The sequence below is a fragment of the Dasypus novemcinctus genome, chromosome 13, assembly GCF_030445035.2.
Source record: "Dasypus novemcinctus isolate mDasNov1 chromosome 13, mDasNov1.1.hap2, whole genome shotgun sequence".
Classification (NCBI taxonomy): domain Eukaryota; kingdom Metazoa; phylum Chordata; class Mammalia; order Cingulata; family Dasypodidae; genus Dasypus; species Dasypus novemcinctus.
In genome coordinates this window covers 20,164,280-20,186,615 of record NC_080685.1, presented here as the reverse complement: position 1 = coordinate 20,186,615, position 22,336 = coordinate 20,164,280, and the positions used below count along the sequence as shown (strand labels likewise).

At 44.5% G+C, this 22,336-nt stretch overlaps 1 protein-coding gene across 33 annotated transcripts in view; it reads right to left on the bottom strand.

Annotated features, from left to right (window-relative positions):
• Positions 1-4,226: 4,226 nt before the first annotated feature.
• The window catches only part of PDE4DIP (phosphodiesterase 4D interacting protein), a 233,367-nt gene continuing 215,257 nt past the window's right edge, over positions 4,227-22,336 (bottom strand). For 11 of the 33 annotated variants that reach the window (XM_012518040.4, XM_023583515.3, XM_012518045.4 and 8 more), the window contains 10 exons: positions 22,092-22,208; positions 18,779-18,968; positions 18,063-18,187; positions 16,106-16,345; positions 10,758-10,874; positions 9,957-10,183; positions 8,643-8,786; positions 7,409-7,547; positions 7,063-7,109; positions 4,227-5,412 (listed from right to left, as the gene is read on the bottom strand). In XM_012518040.4, the coding sequence (XP_012373494.2) occupies positions 5,371-5,412; positions 7,063-7,109; positions 7,409-7,547; positions 8,643-8,786; positions 9,957-10,183; positions 10,758-10,874; positions 16,106-16,345; positions 18,063-18,187; positions 18,779-18,968; positions 22,092-22,208 (1,388 nt within the window). In that variant the 3' untranslated portion in view covers positions 4,227-5,370. Of the gene's footprint in view, positions 5,413-6,051; positions 6,104-7,062; positions 7,110-7,408; positions 7,548-8,642; positions 8,787-9,956; positions 10,184-10,757; positions 10,875-16,105; positions 16,346-18,062; positions 18,188-18,778; positions 18,969-21,372; positions 21,487-22,091; positions 22,209-22,336 lie in introns of those variants that run through there. The other 22 variants (XM_012518023.4, XM_058309555.2, XM_058309554.2 and 19 more) reach the window with 4 other exon arrangements.

The following is a 22,336-nucleotide window of genomic DNA, read 5'->3' as shown; positions in this document are numbered from 1 at the left end:
TGGAAATAGACTTTGGTGAGGAAAGTAATTTATGCTTTATGGTCTGTTAAATATAAACTCCTACCCCAAATAAATACTCTTTATAAAAACCAAACCATTTCTGGTATTTTGCATCAGCACCCTTTTGACTGACTAATACAGAATTTGGTACCAGGAATGAGGTAGTGCTTTTGCAATTACCAAAATGCTGGAATGGTTTTTTAAATGGGTAAGGGGTATTTTTTGGAGGAATTGTGAGATGCTTGGAAAAAAAGACCTACAGTGCTTTGAAGAGACCATTGATAGCAATATGGATGCTGAAGAGACTTTTTATGATGCCTTACAAGAAAATGATGAAAATATTGGAAGCTGGAGGAAAGGTGATCTAAGTTTTAAAGTTGCAGAAAACTTATCAAAATTAACTCCTGGTGTTTTATGGAAGGCAAAATTTGGAAATGGTGAGCCTGGGCATTTAGCTGAAGAAATTTCCAAAGTAAATGCAGAGAATACAGCTTTGCTTCTGCTTGCAGCTTATATCAAAATGCTAGAAGAGAGAGAGATGCTGACTGAACTGTCGGGCACAAGGAAAATAGAAACTTTTTGTGTGATCTATTAACTTTAAAAAAAGATAATTAAAAAATTAAATTAAATTAAATTAAATTAAAAAACAGAAAACAGAAACTGATTCTGGAAATTCTAAGCCTCTGGAAACCAAGCTCCCAGATGAAAGTGCCCTATTGGAGAACTTAACTGAACTTGGAACTGGTAAATCAAGATTGAAAATGCAGTTATCTAGGAAAGACTTGTGAAAAGTCTTACTGTCTGATGGCTTGGACTCCTGCTTCATGCATGCTAAACCAACAAGATTTTTGAGAGAACTGTATGAACAAAACCACTGTTAGCCTTGATAAAATGGACATGGAAACGAGAGATTTAAGGAGAAACAGCTTTAAGAGGAAAACCATGGAAGCTGAGATCTGGAATTAGGACATCACTTTGGGACAAGAGAGGAATCCCATCCATGTGTACATACAGGATGAGTTTGTCCCAGCAGTTGAAGAGAGTGAATGTTCCTGTCTGATGTTCTGGGAGAGATTGATATTGGATTATGTTTTTAATCTGGTCTATACCAGGGCATGATTGAGTTATAATTGGGGGTTTGATGGGGTCACATCATTAGGCCCAATAAAAGGCATGGCAAAGGACAGAGTTGAGGCTTTTAATGTTGGAGTTTTGATGTTGGAGTTTGATGCTAAAGTCTTAAGCTGGAGTCTCAGGGAAAGAGACAGAGCCATTCACCTGATAGTCTACAGCTGACCTTGTGGAGAGAGGCAAAGCCTAGAGAACCTCATAGTCTACAGATGACCATGTGGAGAAAACAGAGGTGCTGAGCCCAGAGGAACCCAGGAAGCCTGAACCCTTGCAGATGTTGGCAGCTATCTTGCTCCAACACGTGAAAATAGACTTTGGTGAGAGAAGTAACTTATGCTTTATGGCCTGGTATCTGTAAGCTCCTACCCCAAATAAATACCACTTATAAAAACCAAACAATTTCTGGTATTTTGCATCAACACTGCTTTGGCTAACTAATACACCCCTCATTCTGAAAACCTGCCAGTTGAAAATAATTCACTGCAATGAACAGCTTTGGCGCCCAGTGGACAGCTGACTCCAACTACTTTGATCTCTAAGGCCTGCCAATCCCTGAAATTCACACCCTGGAATTATACAGAAGATCAGGTCTGCTTTGCTCAGAGAGACTGCATCACCAGATTAGCTCTCCCTTACTAAAGTAAGCAGTAACTTCAGCTTTGTGATTATCATTGCAGGAAATATGGGGCAGACTCATCATCTCACAGATATTTCAATGTTACATTAATTAAATACAAAAAGAAAGAAGATAAAAGAAAGGAAAAGTATAAAGGAAGACCACCCAAGTGCTAGTGCAGGGCATTTTAACCAGGGTGGAACGAGGAGAAAATCTGGGAAGAGGCAGCTGAGGGTCCAAATGCTTGGGAAGCTCCCAGAAGACCAGAGTAGGGATCTGCAAACACCTGGTGGAGGGTGTTGGTGGGGGGCTTAGCCATTCGCCTGAGCAGCTTTTCTTTTTTCTTTTTTTCTTTTTTTGTTAAAGATTTATTTATTTATTTAATTCCCTCCCCCGGTTGTCTGTTCTCTGTGTCTATTTGCTGCTTCTTGTTTCTTTGTCCGCTTCTGTTGTCGTCAGCGGCACGGGAAGTGTGGGCGGCGCCATTCCTGGGCAGGCTGCACTTTCTTTCGCGCTGGGCGGCTCTCCTTACCAGGCGCACTCCTTGCGCGTGGGGCTCCCCTACGCGGGGGCACCCCTGCGTGGCAGGGCACTCCTTGCGCGCATCAGCACTGCACATGGGCCAGCTCCACACGGGTCAAGGAGGCCCGGGGCTTGAACCGCGGACCTCCCATGTGGTAGACAGACGCCCTAACCACTGGGCCAAAGTCCGTTTCCCTGAGCAGCTTTTCATACCTCGACTTTTCCAGGATCTGCCCCAATTTTATTCACCCTTAACAACCTTTCCTCTTGTTGAGGACAGAAAGTGATGTTAAAATGAAGATGTAATACTTGGATGATGATTTCATGGCACAATTTACCACATGAAAGAATGCCCTGGACCAAGGATCTTCTATGATTTTCTTTTGAACAAATTTGACGTCTTCAAAATCTCAACCTTCAATGAACTGGAACAGCTGGAACCATTTTTGCAGGGTGATGCCCCAACCCCATGTGGCTTGTACTTTTGCTTTTGGGAGAGCTCTGGGCTTTGGAATCCCTAGAACCATAAATCAGGGGTTTGGCGAAGGGAAGAGGGGGTGGTGGTGGAAAAACTCTGTGCAAGTGCAGGCTCTGGGCCTAGGTTTGGAGAGACTGCATGGAGAAGGAAACATTCCCCCATTCAGGGGTAGGAGGGGAGTGGAAGAGCTGTTCCTGTGGGAAGAAGATTCTTGGGGTGAGAGAGCAGTTGGGGAGCAGGTGCAGAAAGGGCATGAGGGGAGCTTCAGAGAAATGGACTGCCACCCTGAGCCAGTGACCAGTAGTACATGCTGGCTCTTCAGCCCCTCTGCCCTACCTCTTCCTTCTCCTTCTCTTCTGTGTCGTCACTGCTCCTCTTCTGGGCCACCCTCCTCCCAACCTAAACCCTCCCCCTTTTTAGGACTGAGAAGGTCCTAAACCAATCAACTGAGTCCTGGGGTGTGCGGGCCTTGAGCTGACACTGGGGATGGTGTGTCCAAAGCCAGGACACTCTAGACACATAAGGGTAACATCTGACCTGGCAATATGCCCCAAACCCTGAAAATTAGCAGAGGGCGAGGTCATTAGAAGTCTAGTCCCAAGAAGAAGGACCACAGTGCCCCCTGGTGTCCTGGGGGGACAGCACATGGGGATCTCCATGGCCCCAGGAGCTCTGGGCACCAGGAGACCAGGCTAGAGAGCGTATTATGTTGTTGTTTCATAAATGTTACCAGTTAATAAAATGAATGTCATAGAAACAAATACTTGGCTTCTCCATTGATTACTTGTCAAGGTCTACTAGCCCTGGAAGCCTGAGGTTGAGGGAGGAAGGAAGAAATTGCCTGAATGTTTGAACAACCTCAGGGCAAGAAGTCCTCAAATTTGTTACTTCACCTTGAAATAATGTTTAGTAGACTAGTCCAGCTGACTGTTCCTCGACTCAGCTGTCTCTGTCACCTATTCCTCTGTTGCTGAAGGATCATTCTGTTATTGTTATTGGCGGTGGGGGTGACAATGGTCCACTTTTGTTCTGTTTTGTCCTGTTTTGTTTTTAACTGTTTCTAGGAAATATTCGTGGTGTAGCAGCTTTATATTAATTCTGGAAGGCAAAGGATATAGGCAAGGACTTTGCCCAAGGAATATTTTAAGAATTCTTTGTCAGATTTTATGAAATGACTATTATGTACCTTTTTAAAAGGCCCTTAATTTAATTAAAACAAGTTTACTTATGGTTTTGATTCCATGTCATAGAAAAATATATTTAAAGCTTTGCACTGCAGTCCCCTGCACTAGAATCACCTGAGGTGCTTATAAGAAATATACAGATCCTGGGGCCCCACACCAACTCCCTGAGATGGGAGCCCAGGACAAAACTTCTAAACCCTCCACAGCAGATTCTAAGATGCACCAAACTGAAGAAACACTGCTTTGTATTATTCCACTGGAGGTCCTCTCAAAATAACAAAACAGGGAAAATGGATTATTTTAAATTTATACTTTAATTAAGCATTACCCTGTGCACTTAATAATCACTGTCTTTCCTATTCTTACACATTCAGCCCAGGAACTGGTACAGAAGTGGAAAACAAAGCCTGGAAAAGAAACACTATTTATTTCCTTATACACATTTGCCTTAATAGCCACAACAAAGACCATTTCCTCTCACTGACCCTGTCCACCATTTGTGTTGACTTCAACATATCATTGAAGCAGCACATATAAATACATATCATACATTTATACACACACATGTCCTATGAGCACGGCGAAGACACAGACTAGACTTTAGCTCGACTGGGGGCCTCTCACATGCCACTTAAAAAGGAGCACAGGTTTGCTCCACACAAGACTTTCAAAGGGCTTGTTTTGGCCATCAGTCAACAATTATCCAGATGAAGGTTAAGATGAAGAAAGGGGATGACATATTTAGAGAGCGGTCAGCAAAATTTGAGATCTTAGAAGAAAGAGAAGGTCCTATGGCAAGTGCGAGATGGCATCTGGGTATTCACTGCTTTCATCATGTCGTTTCCAATCACTTAGGTGCTCTGGTGTAGACGGAAGCCCATCTTGACTCTGACCCATCTCAGCTGGTCCAGGGTCAGGTGTAGATCTGAGTCGTACTCATGGAACCTCCACCGACACTCTGTCCAGCAGGGCACCCCTGCTTGTACTGTGCTTTTAGAACCACCCAAGGAGCTCCAGTGTTGGGACCACAGCCCCATTCAGAGGAAGCAGGGTCCTACTTCCCCTGAGGCGACCAACTGAGGATAGGTGTTGAGGTGAGAAACTTGTGCTGTAGCTAATTCCAAAGTCCACTGAGGCTGTCTAGGTCCTGCAGGTCACAAGGTCCTGCATGCAGAACAGCATGTTTCCTCAGTGCTGGGCCAGGTGGACCTTGACTAATGGTGTTCCATAACTGCAAGAAAGGCTCCCTGCTTTCCCCCTGCCCCACCACGGAGATCTCGGACTCCTTCTTCTGGCCCTTCTGGCACGTTTGGAGGAGCGGGGCCCAGATCCTGCTCAGTAGATAGGCAGCTGCACAGAAGGGGGGCAGTCCCACCCTGCCTGCTGTTTTAAAGGCCTCTGGTGGCTTCGCTTCTTGCATGGCTCCTGGAAGGCAAGAGTCACAAGACTGGAGTGCATGGCAGAGCCCTTAGGGATTTCACCTGAAGACAGAAAATAGACCAAACCAAGTGAGAGTCTGTGGGCAGGCCTGCTGTCTGCTACTGCTGCTGGAGTGAAAGTAAGTGGTGAGAGACCAGCAGCCTGATGAGAGTGAAGAGGATGAACTGAGGGCATACTCTGACCCTGGAGAGGCAAACTGCTGTCACGAGGACAGAGGAAGAGTCCTCCCCTCTCCCACCCTCCTGTATCCCTACTTAGAGCCCCTGCAGATTACTTGGCCAGATCCCTACCCCTCCTTCTTCAGGGGCCAGTTTACTCTGCAGTTCAGTTTGTCTGGAGCAAAACCAGGGTCTTTTTCATCTCTCAGGAATAGAGGTGCTTAGCATGGAACATGCACCTATAGAGACAGGTTATTGTAGGAAGGGGAGGACATTTTGCAGAGAAATCCCTGTGAAGTGTGAGTCCAATTTGCATTAACGAGGAGAGGGGTCATGACAGCAGGGACCTCAGAGATCTGGTTTCATCTTTGCAGAGGAAGGGGCAGCCAAAACCACACAACCCATTATAGACAAGCCTGGGATTTGAACCCAGGTCTTTGGCCCATTCCAATATTCTAACAGAAAAGAGAGGGAAGCTGCCAAACTTGAGTAAGCCTGGGATACTTGAGGCTGCTGGGTTACCTTTGCTGAGACAGGAATTTGGCTTTACAGAAGAAATCTTGTAAGTGTTCTTCTAAAGAGACTCAGGAAGGAAAGGAATCAAAAGAGAAATACCGAAGGGAGTTCACAAAAAAAAAAAAAAAAAAGAGCAGAGTTAAGTCATGGTCCACCCATTTTCACACTGAGATGATCAACATTCTCTCAGGTTACAGTTTAGGAGCAATTCCAAGAAAATGCTCCATTGTTTACAGTAAAGGTTTAAAGTCCACGTTTAAAGTTTTTACTCTCTGGTTTTTAAGCCATTCCATACACTTTCAAAACACTTGCTAGAACGTGAAAAAGAGTGTCTTAAGTAAATGTAGAAAATGTCTATCATACCTATTCTTAGGTTAGAGTTTTTAGTTACCAAATTCTCGTTTAGATCAATAAAACCAATGTTTCCCTATTGTGATGTTGCCTAAAGAATAAAGATGTATTAAAATCAAATTGCTATTCTTAAATCCATAGAGTGCTGTAAAAGAAATTTATAAGATTGCACCTTGCTTTTATTTTTTCATAGGGTAGTACACATAACGGGCCTCAGGGTCCCTAACCAAAATGATTTAGAGACAGATTCCACACAGATCCTCTGTCCAGGTACTTTTTTTTTAGGAATCACCAGGGATTGAACCAAGAACCTGGGATATGAAAAGCAGACACTCAACCAGTGAGCTGTACCCACTCCCACATGGCCATTGACCTAAGTCAAGTCAAGACTCCTGACTTGACATAAATAAGTGTTACTTACTGTAGAAAGGAAAGAAGATGATGACAGTGTGGACTGAACAGAAATGTCAGGGAAGGGAGCTGATGGGGACTGAATGGATAAGGTTGATGGAAAATAGAAGGATGCTTATTGAGGACCTGTGACCCTAGAAGTAGAAATCTCCCAGAAGATCAAAATAGTTTCAGGGTCACCTTCAGAATCTGATGCCAGATAGGGATGGCTTTGGGATGGTTCTGTGGCTCTGACTGGTGGAGCAGTTTCCTTACCTCCAGATTAGTCCTTGCCTTCTTTAAAACATCATGTGTCCTGGTCACTGAAATGACAAAACAGCCCAACAAAGCAGAAATGACCCGCCAGTCCATTATTGCCTTGGAATGTGCTTTCTAATGCATCTTTCTGGCCACTCCTCCTGGGGTCTCTTGCTGCTGCCCCATCCTTTCCTCTTTGGCCTCCACAATTACTCATGGTACAGGAGGTTTACGGATGTAACATTGGTCTCTCCCTTGGCACAATCCCCCAGCCTCCCTGCTCATGGTTCATCACCAGCACTGTGGGGAGTCCAGAAGACTACCTCCTTTCCCCCAGCCTGTTTCCTGGCTCTGGGGCACCTACATTGGTTGAAGATGAACTGCTCCATGCTCTCCTTCTGCTGGTTGGCAGTCTTTAGGCGCTCAGTTGTACTCTGAAGGAGATCCTCCTGTTTGGATAGTTTGGATCTCAGTTCCAGAAGTTCCCTTTTCATTGACTCTCCCTAAGAAGAAGGACAGGCTCTCCATCAAAGATCAGAAATCCCAAAGCACCCCATGTTCTGTAGCTCCTTACTCCTCAAAGAAGGATCCCACCATCTTCTCAACTATTTTTAGACTGAATTTCCTCCATAACAGCCTTTAAACCCTCTAGCTAATGACAGCTTACGCTGAGGCCATTAGGTGGGAATGTTGAGAAAGTGGAAGCCCCTTTCCAATTGGCCCAGGTCTACACACCTGGTGCTAAAGAGACCCTGACTCTAGTCCAGTACTTAAACCCCCAGCTGTGGACAAGAGCTCAAGTTCTGTCCTGACATCAGTGATATCACTCCTGCTTCAAAAGGAAAACTTGGTAGATGAGGACTATTAAGTCTGAGCAGACATATATATTTCTGGACAGGGCTGGTCTGTGGACAGACCACAGAGAAAAGTAAATATTTGCGTCAATCAATGATGGCAAAATTTCCCTTCCCCATAATTAGCCTAGTTGGGACCCATGAGGGATCTGGAACATGAATGCAATGTTAGACTTGCTGGGGAGGGCATCCTCTAACCTGCCTCCCAATGTTCTGCCAATCATAGGGCCAGCCTGAGATTTGGGATCTCAGGGATCTGGGTTTTCCAGACCTGGCCCAGGGACTTATGTTTCAGGGATATGGTGGGATTCCAGTGGGTAGCCTAAGAAGCTTGCAGCCTCATTCTGGGATCACGCATGACCATGGGAACTGTGGCTGGGGGAAGGAAGCATTGACGCTTTACATGTTCCTTAATTTCAGTTCAGCCAAACTTCAGAAAGTGAAAGAACCTGAACCCTTACAGATTAACAGGATTAAGTCTCTGCATTCTCCATATGCTTTCATTTTCCTCTTTAATTTCTTATTCCAGGGTCAGGGAGTGGGAGGAGAAAGGCTGTGGTCAGAGCTGCACTGAAGGCAACTACCATGGACCAGGGCGCTCCCTCCAGGGGGCCTCCCTAAGGTCCTACATTTTCCAAATCAATATCCAGCTTTTGATGCTCAGAGAAGCTGCAGGATGGAGGAGAGATATATTTGAAGGGAGAAAAGCTGGACTTGAACCCAGTAAAGGACATGGCCTCTTACCACTTTGCCAGGCAGTGCAGGGCTGTGGGAGTCTGGCAAGGCTGCTCGCCAGAACATGCTGAGGAGGGAAGCTGACTCCTCCCAGACGTGGTGCAGGGCACTGGCGCTGCTCCGAAGCTCATGGACATGATCACTGCTCAGCCCCTAAGGAAGGAGGCATCAGTGCTGGACTCCACTGGGGAAGGGGACCCCCAGTTTCTGGTTTTTGTTTTGTTTTCCACACATGGGGCTCAACCTTCCTTTGTGAGTGAAGCGCATACACCCAGAACATGGGTGTGCTTGAACCTAAGAAAACCTTTTCTAATCTGGGAACCCAGGATCCCCACTCTCAGCAGTGATCTCCCACTTGAAAGTACTTGTTTGTTGATTTCTTCCACACTTGCTTAATGCTATCGAATCTGCGGTCCCTGGTTTTTGCACTGCACCCCTTGCCCTACTCCAAATCACACCTTATGCTTCAGCTGGGCTGAACTATTTGTAGCTCCGAGGCCTGAGGTGCTGCCTGCTTTACCTGAATGCCCACCTCCACCTAGACAACCTACACAGCTTTCAGAAATCATCCTTTTTGTTACGTTCCCTACAAAACTGTTACTTTCCTTCCCAGGTATAAATCCCACTTCTACACTTGTGTGCTCACCTTAGAGGTGAGTTAGAGGACACCTTCTTCCACTATGTCTACAGCACCGTGTTGTACTGATTCCCTCGTCTGTCTACACCTCCCTCCAGGGTGGAGGTCCTGGGAGGAGGCCGTCCTACATATCCATGCATCTGCAATGGCTTGGACAGCACGGCATCTGGGGCCTGGTCCCTCCCAATGACGCAGCACTCCCAGAAGCTTTGTTGACTGCTTTTCTTCCCCCAGCTTAGTCTGAACAAGGACACCCCATGGCTGTCAGGTAACTCCTTCCGCACATGTGGCTTATATGGATGCAAATCCCTCAATTTGTGTTCATCTGATTAAACAATTTTATTCTGCTCACAGGTGTGTGTGACAGTGTGACCGTAAAAGATGATAAACTACCAAAGGGTGCTAAGTATAGCATCAAGGATATGTCAACACTCAACGGATGTGCTACCAATGATGACAACCTAGATATCCAGGCTTTTCTGTGGTTCTGAGGGGGAATATCAAGTAACTGGCACTTGGAACAGAGCGGTTTGTAGTGAAATTAGGGGAGAGAGAAGGGAGGGCCTAGTGTGGTATTAATAGAAGATGGAGCCTTAGCTTTTACTAGATGTAGAGCAGGAGAAGGAGTGAAAATCAGAAGAAAGGGCCACAGAGATGAAGTGGTCTTAAGCCACAGAAGGAATTACCTCTGTGCCCTGAGCTGCAAGGCCAGGGAGGTTGCATGCTGATCTCACAAAAGATGCTATCTTTTTGACCAGCAGTTTGCCCTCCCCAATCTGTTCTTTCAGGGCTCTATAGTCATCAATGTGACCAATGACATGGCGGCCATGCTTATTGGCAAAGGAGCCATCAGTAGCATCACCCTCCAGCTTGGGAGGGCTCTTCATTACTGTAGAAACATCCAAATTTGACTCTGAAAAATAAGAACACAACAAAACAGAATCCAATCTTATTTACAGTCATAAGCTCAGTTAACTTCAATCCAAAGGAGACATCAAATAGTGAAAGAGGTCAGGAGCAAGAAAGGAGAATTAGAAAGTTCAATGGTGGGATGGAGTCCATAGGGATATTTTGGTTTCTATATTTTTAAAATCTGCCTTACATTATCCTATATTGAAAATATGGCCAGTAGGTGAATTTCTTTCTTGATGACAAATGAAATATTCAGGAAATATAGTATTAATATATAAACTCTTTTCCAGTAGTGAAGACACAGATAAAGTAATCAAACTGAATAGAGAGAACAGTATCAAAAATGGAGAGATTATGGTGAAATGGAGCAAAAACAGAGCAAGAGGAAAACCAATGGAGGAGGAGGAAAGAACAAGAAAGGCAGGCACTGCAGGTGCCCTGAGGAGGGCAACGGGCCATGGGGCATGCCAAGAAGAACCTCCAAATTCACACAATGGTTATTCAGACAAACAAGGTTTGCTTGCACTAATATGTTTCCATTATGGATTCCCAAGCCCTTTAGCGGCCATATTTACCGTCTGTCTTTTTGAAGATGGAGGTATCTGAGCCAGAAGCAGAGGAAGAAGGGCCAGGGAAGACCAGAGCCAGAGAAGTCATGCCAACATCCCGAACTGGAGGGGATGAAACTGGTTCTAGGGAGTGAAGACACCGTAATTGTCAGAAATCCCAGAATAGGCTGCACATCAAGTACATAATCAAAAGCAATAGTACATGAATCATTGTTTCCATTCTTCAGAACACAAGGTATTCCTTTAACTGAAGGGTGTATCATGAGAAAGCAAATTCTAACTCAATAAATTATTAGGTATACTTGTGTAACCCCAGTTTTGAATATAATTTTATATGTAGTGTCTAATGCAAGCCTTGCAACCAAATATAAGTATAAGACATACACTAAAAGTGCTAGATCAATATGATCCAGCAATTCCATTGCTGGATATATACCCAGAAGAACTGAAAGCAAGGGCACAAACATATATGCATACCAATGTTCATAGTGGCATTTTTCACTACTGTTAAAATCTGGAATCAATTCAAATGCCCATCAACAGATGAATGGATAAACAAAATGTGGTATATACATACAATGGAATACTAATCAGCTGTAAGAAGGAATAGAGTACTAACACATGGATAACATGGATGAATCTTGAGGACCTTATGTTGAGTGAAGCAAGCCAGGCATTGAAGGACAAATATCACATATCCTCACTGATATGAATTAAGCAAATTGAGCAGACTGAGGGAGATAGAGTCTGGAAGATATGTTTACAGGAAACAGAAAGGGAGAAGAAGGTTGTGAGCCAATGCCCACATGGACAAAATCTATTGGTAAAAGGTAGAAGTGAGTAGTTGTGTAGTGAAGGAATATGGCAGGGATGTAGTGATATTAATAGGTTGGGTGATGCAAGTTTGATAGGATAGTTCGGCGGGGAGGGTGGATTGGATGGTCCATGGAACTAGGGGGAGGGTTAAGGGAGGGAGCGGTTGAACACCTGGGATTGGCAAGTATATAGTTGAAACTACAATGGTGGGAAAGCTCTTTTGGCAACACGACAAGAAAAGGTTACTGGTTTAGGGTGTTGGATGGGTGGGGGGGCATTCAGGACAGGCCATACCTGGGCCAGTCTTCTAGAGAATGTGAGTGATCATTTTGTCCTAGTGTGTTGTATCAGTGGGTGGAGACCCATATAATGAGCAGGAAAGAGTTGGACTCCCATCCTGGGGGGGCCTGATATGTTCTCAGAGGGGAGGGTGTCTCTCAAGAGCATGGGCAGTTCCTAATAGCAGAGGACAGACCAGAGTGTCAAGCCCTCAGTGTTGTTGCAAGTAATTATGAATCTTGTCCTTCAAGGAGTGACGCCTGGTGGTCACTGTGGGCCCCAAGGGGAGGGGGAGGGAGGAATAGAATAGATGGAAAAGGGGTTTTTGGGGGCAATGGAAGTGTTCTGCATGATCTTGCAGTGATGGATGTAGACCATGTTGAATTTCATCAAAAATTTATAAAAGTGCATGGTCTAGAGTATATGCCATGATGTGAACAATTGACCATGGTTGGTGGTTAGGTTTCCATATGTGTGCATCGGTTGTGGCAAGTGTACCATCTGTATATAGAAGGGTTATTGATATGGGAAAGGGGAAGGGGGAAGGATGTTGGGTATGTGGGAGTCCCCTGTGTTCTCTATGTGACTTTACTGTGACCTTGAACTGCTCTGAAGATGAAATGAAGAAAAGTAAAACACGGGAAGAAATGGAAGGAAATGTCACTATACATACAGGACAAAGATATTACAGTGATGAAAGACAAAATGTCAAAAAAAATTTTTTAAATATTTTTCATTTTTTTTTAGTATTCCAATTGTTTATTTTCTTTTAGCATTTCTAAATTATTATGCATTTTATTTATGTTTAAACCTATCATTATTATTTCATTCTCCTATTAATTGTATTTGGTGATATTCTTGGCTTCATTTTTGAAGAAGGTTTGGATCAAAGAAGGATTGCAACTGGCAGGGGAGGATCATTGGTGTGGGGTGTCAGTGATGCAGCGTGCATATGGGGTATATAGATGTGTTTGAGTGTTCGTGGGGCATTGTCATGGTGTGTGGAGATTCACATAGTAACCGAGGGAACACTGAATTCCCATCCTGGAGAGCTCTGCCATATTCTCTAGTGGAGCAGCTACAATCCCTCAAGTGCAGGGGCAATGACTGGTGAAGAAGGATGGTCCACTGATGGGCCCTTAATGTTGATGTCTGTGCTTATGAGCCTTTGCTCTTGAGGTTGCAACTTAGCCCAGTGTTTTGTAAGGTGCCTAGCAGTTGCCTCCTGGCAGCCTGCATGTTGCTCCCTCTAAGTCAAACTCAGCATATAAATGCATTACCTTCCCTTCCAGTGTGGGATATGACTCCTGGGGATGAGCCTTCCTGGCACCAAGGGATTGCTACCAAGTACCAACTAGCAATGCAAATGGAAAAAGACCTTGAATAAAAGGGGGAAATGGTAAAGACAAATGAATTTATATGGCTAAGAGGCTTTGGGATGGGTTGGGGATCATCCCAGGGGTGGTGTTTATGGACATCTCAGCAGGAACTCATAGACTGCCAAGGTGGATTCTACCCCAAATAGTGGTGCTTCTGAGGGCTCTGGAGATACCCAGGTCCTACAATCATGGAAGATAACTCCAGAGTTTGATGCCTTGCTAGTGGGCCCAGCTTTGGAGTTTGTTCTCCTGAGTGTGACAGAGTAGGACTCAATTGTGACTTCTCTACGCATGCCTCTTCTGTCCCTTCTATTTGAACCTATGGTTGGTGCTGGAGTTGGCAGGTCCAGGAGACTTGAATCTTTGGTTTGTCCATGTGCCACCTGGGCCCTGAGCTTCAGTGGAGTTGCAGCGCCTTCTCTCCAATTTGTTGGACTCACCCAGGACAACTAGCAGGAAGGTGAGGATGGACAACCACCATGCCAAGGAGTGAGGGAGTCTGCAGCTGCAGGCAGGAGAATTCCATCCATCAGCTGTATGGGATTGAGGACCCCTCTCAATTGGAGGTGGAGTGTGCATAACCATTCCAGGATCCTCAGGATTGGGAATAAAATATGGACTAGAGTGACTTACTGGTATTCTACTATAGACTTATTGTGATTCTAGCGATGGAGAAAATTATATCATTGATGAGACAATGGCTACTGGAGGTGCTGGAGGCAGGGAGTGAGAAGAGGAGGTGTAATGTGGAGGTATTTTCAGGTCTTGGAATTGTCCCGAGTGACACTGGGATGACAGATGCAGGCCATTGTATATCCTGCCAAAACCTACAGAATTGAGTGAGAGAGAGTGTGGACTACAATGTAAACTGTGAACCATGTTTGTTGGCAATGTTCCAAATGTGTACATCAATTCTAATGAGTGTGCCACACTAATGAAGGTTGCTAATGTGGGGAAGGGTGGGAGGTGAGGGGAGTAGGGCATATGGGAATCCCTTATTTTTTTTAATGTAACACTTTGTGTAATCTAAGTATCTTTTAAAAAATAATAAACATATATATATATTTTTTTTAAATGTTGGTTCGAAGAATGAAGGGATTTATAGGGGATTAAACTCAACTAATTACATTCTAGTGGGATGGAACTGGAAACATTCATCAGTAGAAGAAGACTAGGAGGCAGACACTTTGCTGGATTAAGGATATCCTGCTGAAACCCGGAAAAAACCTGATGGTGGAATGGGACACTATCACAAAGAAGATGAAGACTATCCTGCTCAGATAAATGGGGCTTGCAGCCTGATTTCCTGCTCAGGCTTCAGTGGTGAGTGAGAAGGAAGATCAGTGACTGAGCCAGTGGGACTGAGTCTTGGCTGATGTCCTGGAAAGCCAGTGAGAGGGGAAAGGCTGGATAGGGGGAAGAGAAGGAGATCCAGTCGAGCACTACAACCATCATGGCACCCCGAGGAAGGCAAGGCAGCCACCTAAGCTATGCAAAGCAACCTCAATGAGCCAGACAAGCACTATGCTTGATAGTGCATGTTCATGTCTTATTTAATGGTTATAATAACATGATCACATGACTAGTCCCTGATTTATCAGGTCATTATCTGATAAATGAACATCTAGGAGAATTAGAGAAAAATTAAGACTAACATGACCCAGGAAATGCAGGCAAGAGAGTTTGAAAGCTCAGCTTTAAAGAAACCCGAGTTGACATAGTTTCCAATTAGAATAAAATTGAGGCTATGGCTATGGAGGGCATATGGAATGTTGAAGTAAATTGTACATCAAAAAGGGGATAAGAGGAAGAGGAAGAAGAAATTAAATATGTCAAGAGCCGAGGTGTGAGGAAGAGCTAATATTTGCATTAGGACTTGGTGAAGTGAGACTGATGAGGGACACTGAAAAGAGGGGGGAGCTGGTTAAAAATGCCCTTCTGAAAGGGCAGAAGTGGACGACTGCCCACTGGGAGAAACGTGCCCATCCTCAGTGCTTGTCCAGAGTCCTGAATTCATAAGAAACAGGGACATTATCCACACAACTCAGTGCCCCACACCTTAGGGAGTGAGAAATCAGGCTAGAAACTCCGGGCAGGTCAGCAACCCTGAGGCAGAGCACCGTGATGCGGAAAGAATGCAGGCTGGAGAGGAAAAGACCTGTTTCTAATCCTGTAAACCTCAGTATGTCAGGTAATGTCTCAACACCTTAGTTTCCTCATTTGAAAAAACAGAGATAGTAGTATCTGCCCTGCCTCAGATGTAATTACATATTTGAAAGGATTTGGTAGATTTTAAAGCACTGGACAAAGACAAAGAAGAGTTATTAACATATACAGCTCCTAATTCTTGAGTAACTCTTCCTGTGACAGGAACGTGTAGATTATTTCATCCAGTGCTTCAAATGATTATGAAAGGAACGTATTATTATCCTCATCTTAAAGACGGAGAAGCTGAAGCTAAACTACCTGTGAGTTTAAACAACTTGCCTATAGCAAACAATGTGCACATGGTAACATCCAAATCTGGATCTCGGTCTGACCCCCAGCCCAGTGTCCAACAGTACACGACAGTAGAGCATCTGCAATTCCACCTGACCCTAAGGCACACAGGGGCATGGCTGTCTATTACACCCCAGACCTCCCAGTGACTCCCCACTGAGGGCTTTCAAATACCTTTCTCCTCATCAGTGATATAATTTCTTCCATTGCTAGAGTCACTAATGAAAGAAGTTGTTGATGTGGGAGGAGTGGGGGGTGTGGGGAATAGGGTATATGGGAACCTCTTATATTTTTTAATTTAACATTTTGTGTGATCCATGTATCTTTTTTAAAAAAAGATAATAATAAAAAATTTTTTTTAAATTTCTTTCTCCCTCATACCTTTGAAGAGTGGCTGCTTCTTTCCAGGGTCAGTGCTGGCTGGGAAGCTCTGGACGATGGAGGACAGGCCGAGGCTGGCTGTGTGGGCACTGCCGTCCAGCTGCCGCTCCAGTTGCAGTCGCAGACAATTGTTCACCTGAATGCTCTGTTCCAGTTGCCCTCTCAAAGTTCGTACCTCTGCCACCAAATTGCTCAAGTTGCTGCTCAAAGGGACCTGGTGCCAGGCATCCCAGCTGTAAGCTGAAAGAAGAGGAGGCGCCGATAGCCATGAGTCAGTATTTCCAAGCACTTGTCAGAACCCAGCTCCTGGCAGCCTTTTCAGTCAGGACCCCACTGTAACCTCAGGGCCCCAGGCAACACCCAGCTGCAGCACATCCAGGACAGAAGCGGTAGCTTTCCTGTGTGGTCCTGGAGCACACTGAGAGGGCAAGCACTCAGGCTGTAGCTTTCCTCAGGTTCAGATTACCCACATACATCAAAGGTCCATTTGATTAGCAGATTAGGTAAAGCCCATTATTTCATTCTGATATTAACTGTACTTCTACAAGCTAAATAGCAGGGTCTTCCAAGGAGAAGGGTAAGGCCTGTGGAAGATTTGATGACTGCCACACTCAGGAATGAAAAAGGAGGAGGAGGAGGAAGGCACCAGACTTTTGGGCAGCAGCCAAGAATGGGAGTCAGACACCATGAACCAGAGATCACAACAATGTGAATTTGTCAACTTTCCTATTTTTTTTTCCTTACTCACATGGTCTATTTCTACATACTGGGTATGAAGAGAGTTAAGAAATACTCTGCAAGTCCACATTCCCTTATCTGAAATCTTGAGGCCAAATCTAGTTTGTGCTGTAGAATTTATTTCAGTTTTTAGCCAGGTAATAGGATGCATATACCATATCTTACATGGTACACCCAGTTGCATCTGGGGATACAGCCCTGAATCAAACATATTAACATTTTTGCAACAAGCTATGCAAATATTCTAACAAATTATGGTAAGTGACCACTATGAACAAGCCTCTCATCAGTATTTTATTTTTTTTTATTTTTTTAGGACCTACCAGGAATTGTATACAGGGCCTTGTACTTGCAAAGCAGATACTCAACCACTGAGCTAAACATCCTCTGTGTCCACTGATACTTTAAATCAATCCAGGATTCCTTTTTTTTTCTTTTTCCAAATTCTACTCAATTTATTCATTTTTTTAAAAAATATTACATTCAAAAAATATGAGGTCCCCATCAGGATTCCTTTTTATCCTTGCTTAATTTCATCAAATTGAGGCCAGTGCTCTGTTTCAGCTAGAGGAGACTACTTATTCTTATGCTTGGAACCCTACCCAGTCGAAGGGAAATGGGAAATAAAACAAAATTCTAAAACACCAGATTATTATTTTAGGAGATGGCAAAAGTCCTCAATAAAATTGTATAAAATTGAAATCCAGGCTTAAATCTTAGAGGTTATTAGCAGTGTTTCTGAAAGATTGTGTGTTTATGTGGGCAAGTTGTTTTTGTGTCTTTTTTTTTTTTTTCCCCACTGAGGGAAAGGGTCAGGGTGGGAACAGGTTGTTTGCTACCTGGCTGCATTGGGTTTCAGTATGTGTTATTCAAGGTATTCAAGTTCCTTTCAAATGGTGATATCATCAGGATAATTCTTTGCATTTTTTGTATTTTTTTGATTAACTTCTCTGGGCCATCTAAGTGGGGGAAGTATGACTCTTGTGACCCATTTTTAAAGATGTTCATATCACCAACATCTCACCCCAGGCTTTGTGTAAGAGAATTCCCCTGTCTTATTGGGAGCCCCAGGCCTGTTTGGGGATTTTTCTGAGACAGAACTTGGAAGCGTCCCTGATCTCCACAACACCCAAGGTAAAGGCCTCACTGGGATCATAGCAAAGGGCAGGAAGTTTGTGGGGAGTGGCAAGGGGGAAGTGAGTTGGGGAGGAACACATACCTTTCAGGCCCTTCTTGGCATTGCCATAAAGTGCCTCATAGATCTGTAGCTCCGCCTGGAGGGACTGGAAGAGCTGCTGTTTCTCCTCACACTGCTGCTGCAGGAGGGCCAGCTTGTGCTGCAGCCTGCCAGGTGGGAGGCAAGAGCCTGCTGAGTTGTCAGAGCCGCCCAGTCACACCAGGCCATAGGCTGGAGTCAACCTTCGCATCACAGTGTTTCAGCCCTAGGGGTCGACTCAGAGGTCATGAAGACCATGGCTTCTATCCTACCCATGTGGAAACAGAGCTCAGAGAGGTAAATGAACTTGCTTGGGGTCATGCCATTGGCGAGTGGCCAAACAGACACACCAGCATGGTGTTTGAGCTGCTCTGACAAATGCTCCTTCCACGTTGATGTATTCCAGAGGACAATCCCAAAGGCTGGGGTAGAGGTTTCCCAGCTTACGGTGAGGCTAATGTCTTGTATCTGATTGGAAGGAGGAGAGCATTCTTTCTCCAGTCTCTTAGATGCTGAAGTCTCTATGTCAGTATTTCCATTCCTTAAACTTCATAGGGAAAAAGATGTTCCCAGAGGAGTTCTTCCTTCTGCTCCTAGTTACCCAGGAATGAGGAAAGGCAGAGGGGAATGGGAGCTATCTAAATGACACCACTGACTGTCTTGCTGATATCCTACTTCTACTGCCACCCCACCTTCCTTATCAGTGGGACACCTCTTACCTTGAGTCTTTCTCTTGGAGGGAGAGTCGTTCCTCCTGGAAATGCACGATCTCCTGCTGTTTCTCCTTCAAATCTTCCAAGAGATGCTGATGTTCTACCTTCTGGTGCTCCAGCTCCATTTGCAGATCTTGAAGCCGTGATCGAGAGGAGCACAGAGCCTCCTTGAGGCTTTCCATTTCCTGGGAGTGTTCTGGAGAGCAGAACACAGGTGTATTTACATCATAGGGACAGGGAAGGCAGGAAGATGAGCCCAAGAACATCTGACCTGACAAAGGGAACTAAGGCAAAGGGAAGGACAGCTATGTGTGAAAGGACAGAGAGTGCCGGCTCAATGTACCAACACACCCTGGGAAATGCTGCACCTTGTTCTTTTCAATGCCTTTGATCCTCTGATTGAACATGACCTACATTGTACTTGGAGACAGTACTATGGTTTCTAATGCTCATCACCTTCAAAGTGCTCACATATCAGCTGTTTAATAATCCATTCTTGAATCTTCAAAATTTATTTTCTACACTTTTTCAAATATATTATTTTCTTCATTTTTAAATTTGGGACACTTGTATTTTCTGTGTTGTGGCAACTCTCTGATCTTCATGATTTCTTAAAAATCAGTGACAAGGACTCTGAGAATAAAGATACAGATTCTGTCAGTCTTCTGAAATAGACTTCACCTGGGCCTGGCAAATTGTACTCATTTAAATCTCTTACTAACTTCTCATCTGTGAAATCTGTTCTATTCTTCACAGGTATTCGATTGTAATTTAGTAGTTCTGCCATCTCTCTTATCTGTTAACTTAGATTCTCTTCCCCAAGCAGTGTCTTTTCCTCTCAAGTCTTCTTGCAATGAAATAGTTAATTAAGAAGTATCTCTTGATGATTTTTTTCCCTTTTCCACAACAGTATTTTATTCTTGGCTTAATCCTTCCAGACACTCTTCTGAATTTTATAAGGCTGTTCGTTATATATTTGTAAATAAAAATAATTCATTGTTAAGTTTGAGGCGATGGGTATGGGGAAGGGCAGGAAGAGATGAGAGGTGGGGGCGTATTTGGGACGTGGAGCTGCCCTGGATGGCGCCTCGGGGGTAATCACCGGACATCGTGGATCTTCACAGGGCCCACTGGATGGAATGGAGGAGAGTATGGGCCATGATGTGGACCATTGTATATGAGGTGCAGAGGTGCCCAAAGATGTACTTACCAAATCCAATGGATGTGTCATGATGATGGGAACGAGTGTTGTTGGGGGGGGAGAGGGGGGGTGGGGGGGTGGGGTTGAATGGGACCTCACATATATATTTTTAATGTAATATTATTACAAAGTCAATAAAAAATAAATAAAAAATAATAATAATAATAATAATAAGGTCTTTTCCCTCCCCAGCCACATGGGGATTGATGCCAGCCCATGGATGCACAGTGAATAGGAGTGGGACAGTTGTGGAGGACACTGTGATAGATTCATAAAGAATGCTGGAACTGGGAAAAGACCTTGAATAAAAGGGGGGAAATGGTAAATACAAATGAGTTTACATGGCTAAGAGACTTCAAAATGAGTTGGGAAGTCATCAGAGGGGTTGTGTATATGCATGTCTCAGCAGGATCTCATAGACAGCCAAAGTAGATACTACCCCAGGTAGTGGTACTCCTGAGGGCTACAGAGATACCCAGGTCCTACAGTCATGGCAGATAGCTCTGGAGTTTGGTGCCTTGCCAGGGGGCCCTACTATGGAATTTGTGCTCCCGAGTGTGACAGAGTTGGACTCAGATGTGACTTCTCTACACATGCCTCATCTGTCCCTTTTATTGAACCTGTGGTTGGTGCTGGGGTTGGTGTATGTCCAGAAGACTTGACTCTCTGGGCTGTCCATGTGCCAGCTGGGCCCTGAGCCTCAGCAGGGTTGCACCAGCTACTCTCTGGTTCATTGGACTTACCCAGGTTAGCTAACAAGGTGAAGATGGTCAACCACCACACCAAGGAACTGAGAGAGTCTACAGCTACAAGCAGGAGAATTCCATTCATCAGCTATGGGGGATCGAAGCCCCCTCTCACTTAAGTGGGAATCACCATCCCAGAGTCCTCAGGATTGGGGAATACAATATGGACTAGAGTGAGCTTATGATATTCTACTGTAGAATTATTATGACTCTAGCAATAGAAGAAATTATATCATTGATGTGGAGACAGTGGCCACTGGAGTTGCTGAAGGCAGGGAGGGGGATAAAGAGGTGTAATATGGGGGCATTTTAGAGAGTTGGAGTTGTCCTGAATGATATTGCAGGGACAGATGCAGGACATTATATATCTGGCCATAACCCACTGAATGGAGTGGGAGTGAGTATAAACTATGATGTAAACTACAATCCATGCTGTGTAGCAGTGCTCCAAAATGTATTCACCAAATGTATTCACAGTAAAGAAGGAAGTGCTCCAGATGTATTCACAGTATTTCCCACGGCTGTATTTCCCACAGCTGTTGATGTGGGAAAAGTGGGGGGTGTGGGGAATGGGGCATATGGGAATCTGCTATATTTTTTTAAGGTAACATTTTGTGTGATCTATGTATCTTTTTAAAATAAATGAAAATATATATATATATATATATATATTTTTAATAAAAAAGAATGCTGGGAGCAGATGTGGCTCAAGTGGCTGAGCATCTCCTTCCCACATGGGAGGTCCTGGGTTCAGTCTCCAGTGCATCCTAAGAACAAAACAAACAACAACAAACAAAGAAATAAAAAAGTCAACTCAAAGTAGCCAATGTGGCTCAGTGGTTGAGCACTGGCTTCCCACATACGAGGTCCCAGGTTCAATCCCCAGCTCTGGTACCTCAAAAAAATAATGCTGACCAGAGAGGGGAGCACTGAATATAAGAGTGAGGATGGGTAGGAGATATGAGGATGTAGGTCCTGGGAGGGACAGGCTGCAATAAAGTCTGAAGAAACTTGTGAGGGATTACAGGCACTGTCCTTTCTTCCTTTCCTGGTTCCAAGTCTGCTGTGAATGGGGGTAGGTAAAACTGACATCCAACTGGTTTCCACTTTGATAGCTAGTGACTCTGGATCTGCACTCTGATTTCTTAAAAACTGATGGGTTTCCTGGAGCCTGTGCTTCTGAGGGCCATAGTGGAGACGTCTTAGGAAGTGGATCTTTGTAGAATGAGGCTAACTATGGAAATTGTGGGTTGGTGGATCTGGAGAGCTCTGTTGGCTTCAACATCTCTTTGCGTTTCCAACTGGTGATTGGTATGTTCAGGGAAGAAAGGGATCTAGCAGTGACCACAGTTAGTGGTTTTTGAGCTCTCACCTCTGGAAATGTGCCTCAGCTGAGCCTGAAGTCTCCGGTTCTCCTCCCTGAGGTCTCTGTTCTCACAGAGGTGAGGTATGGACTCCAGACCCTGAGTGTAGAAGTTAGAGGTAGATCCTGCCCAGAAGATGCATCAGGTTAGTTACACATTGGGGTAACAGAGGCTTTCAAAAAGTTCCCAGTCTGTAATTCCCACAGATACTGTCCAAACCCAGCAGAAAACCCTGGGACCAAAGTATGATACG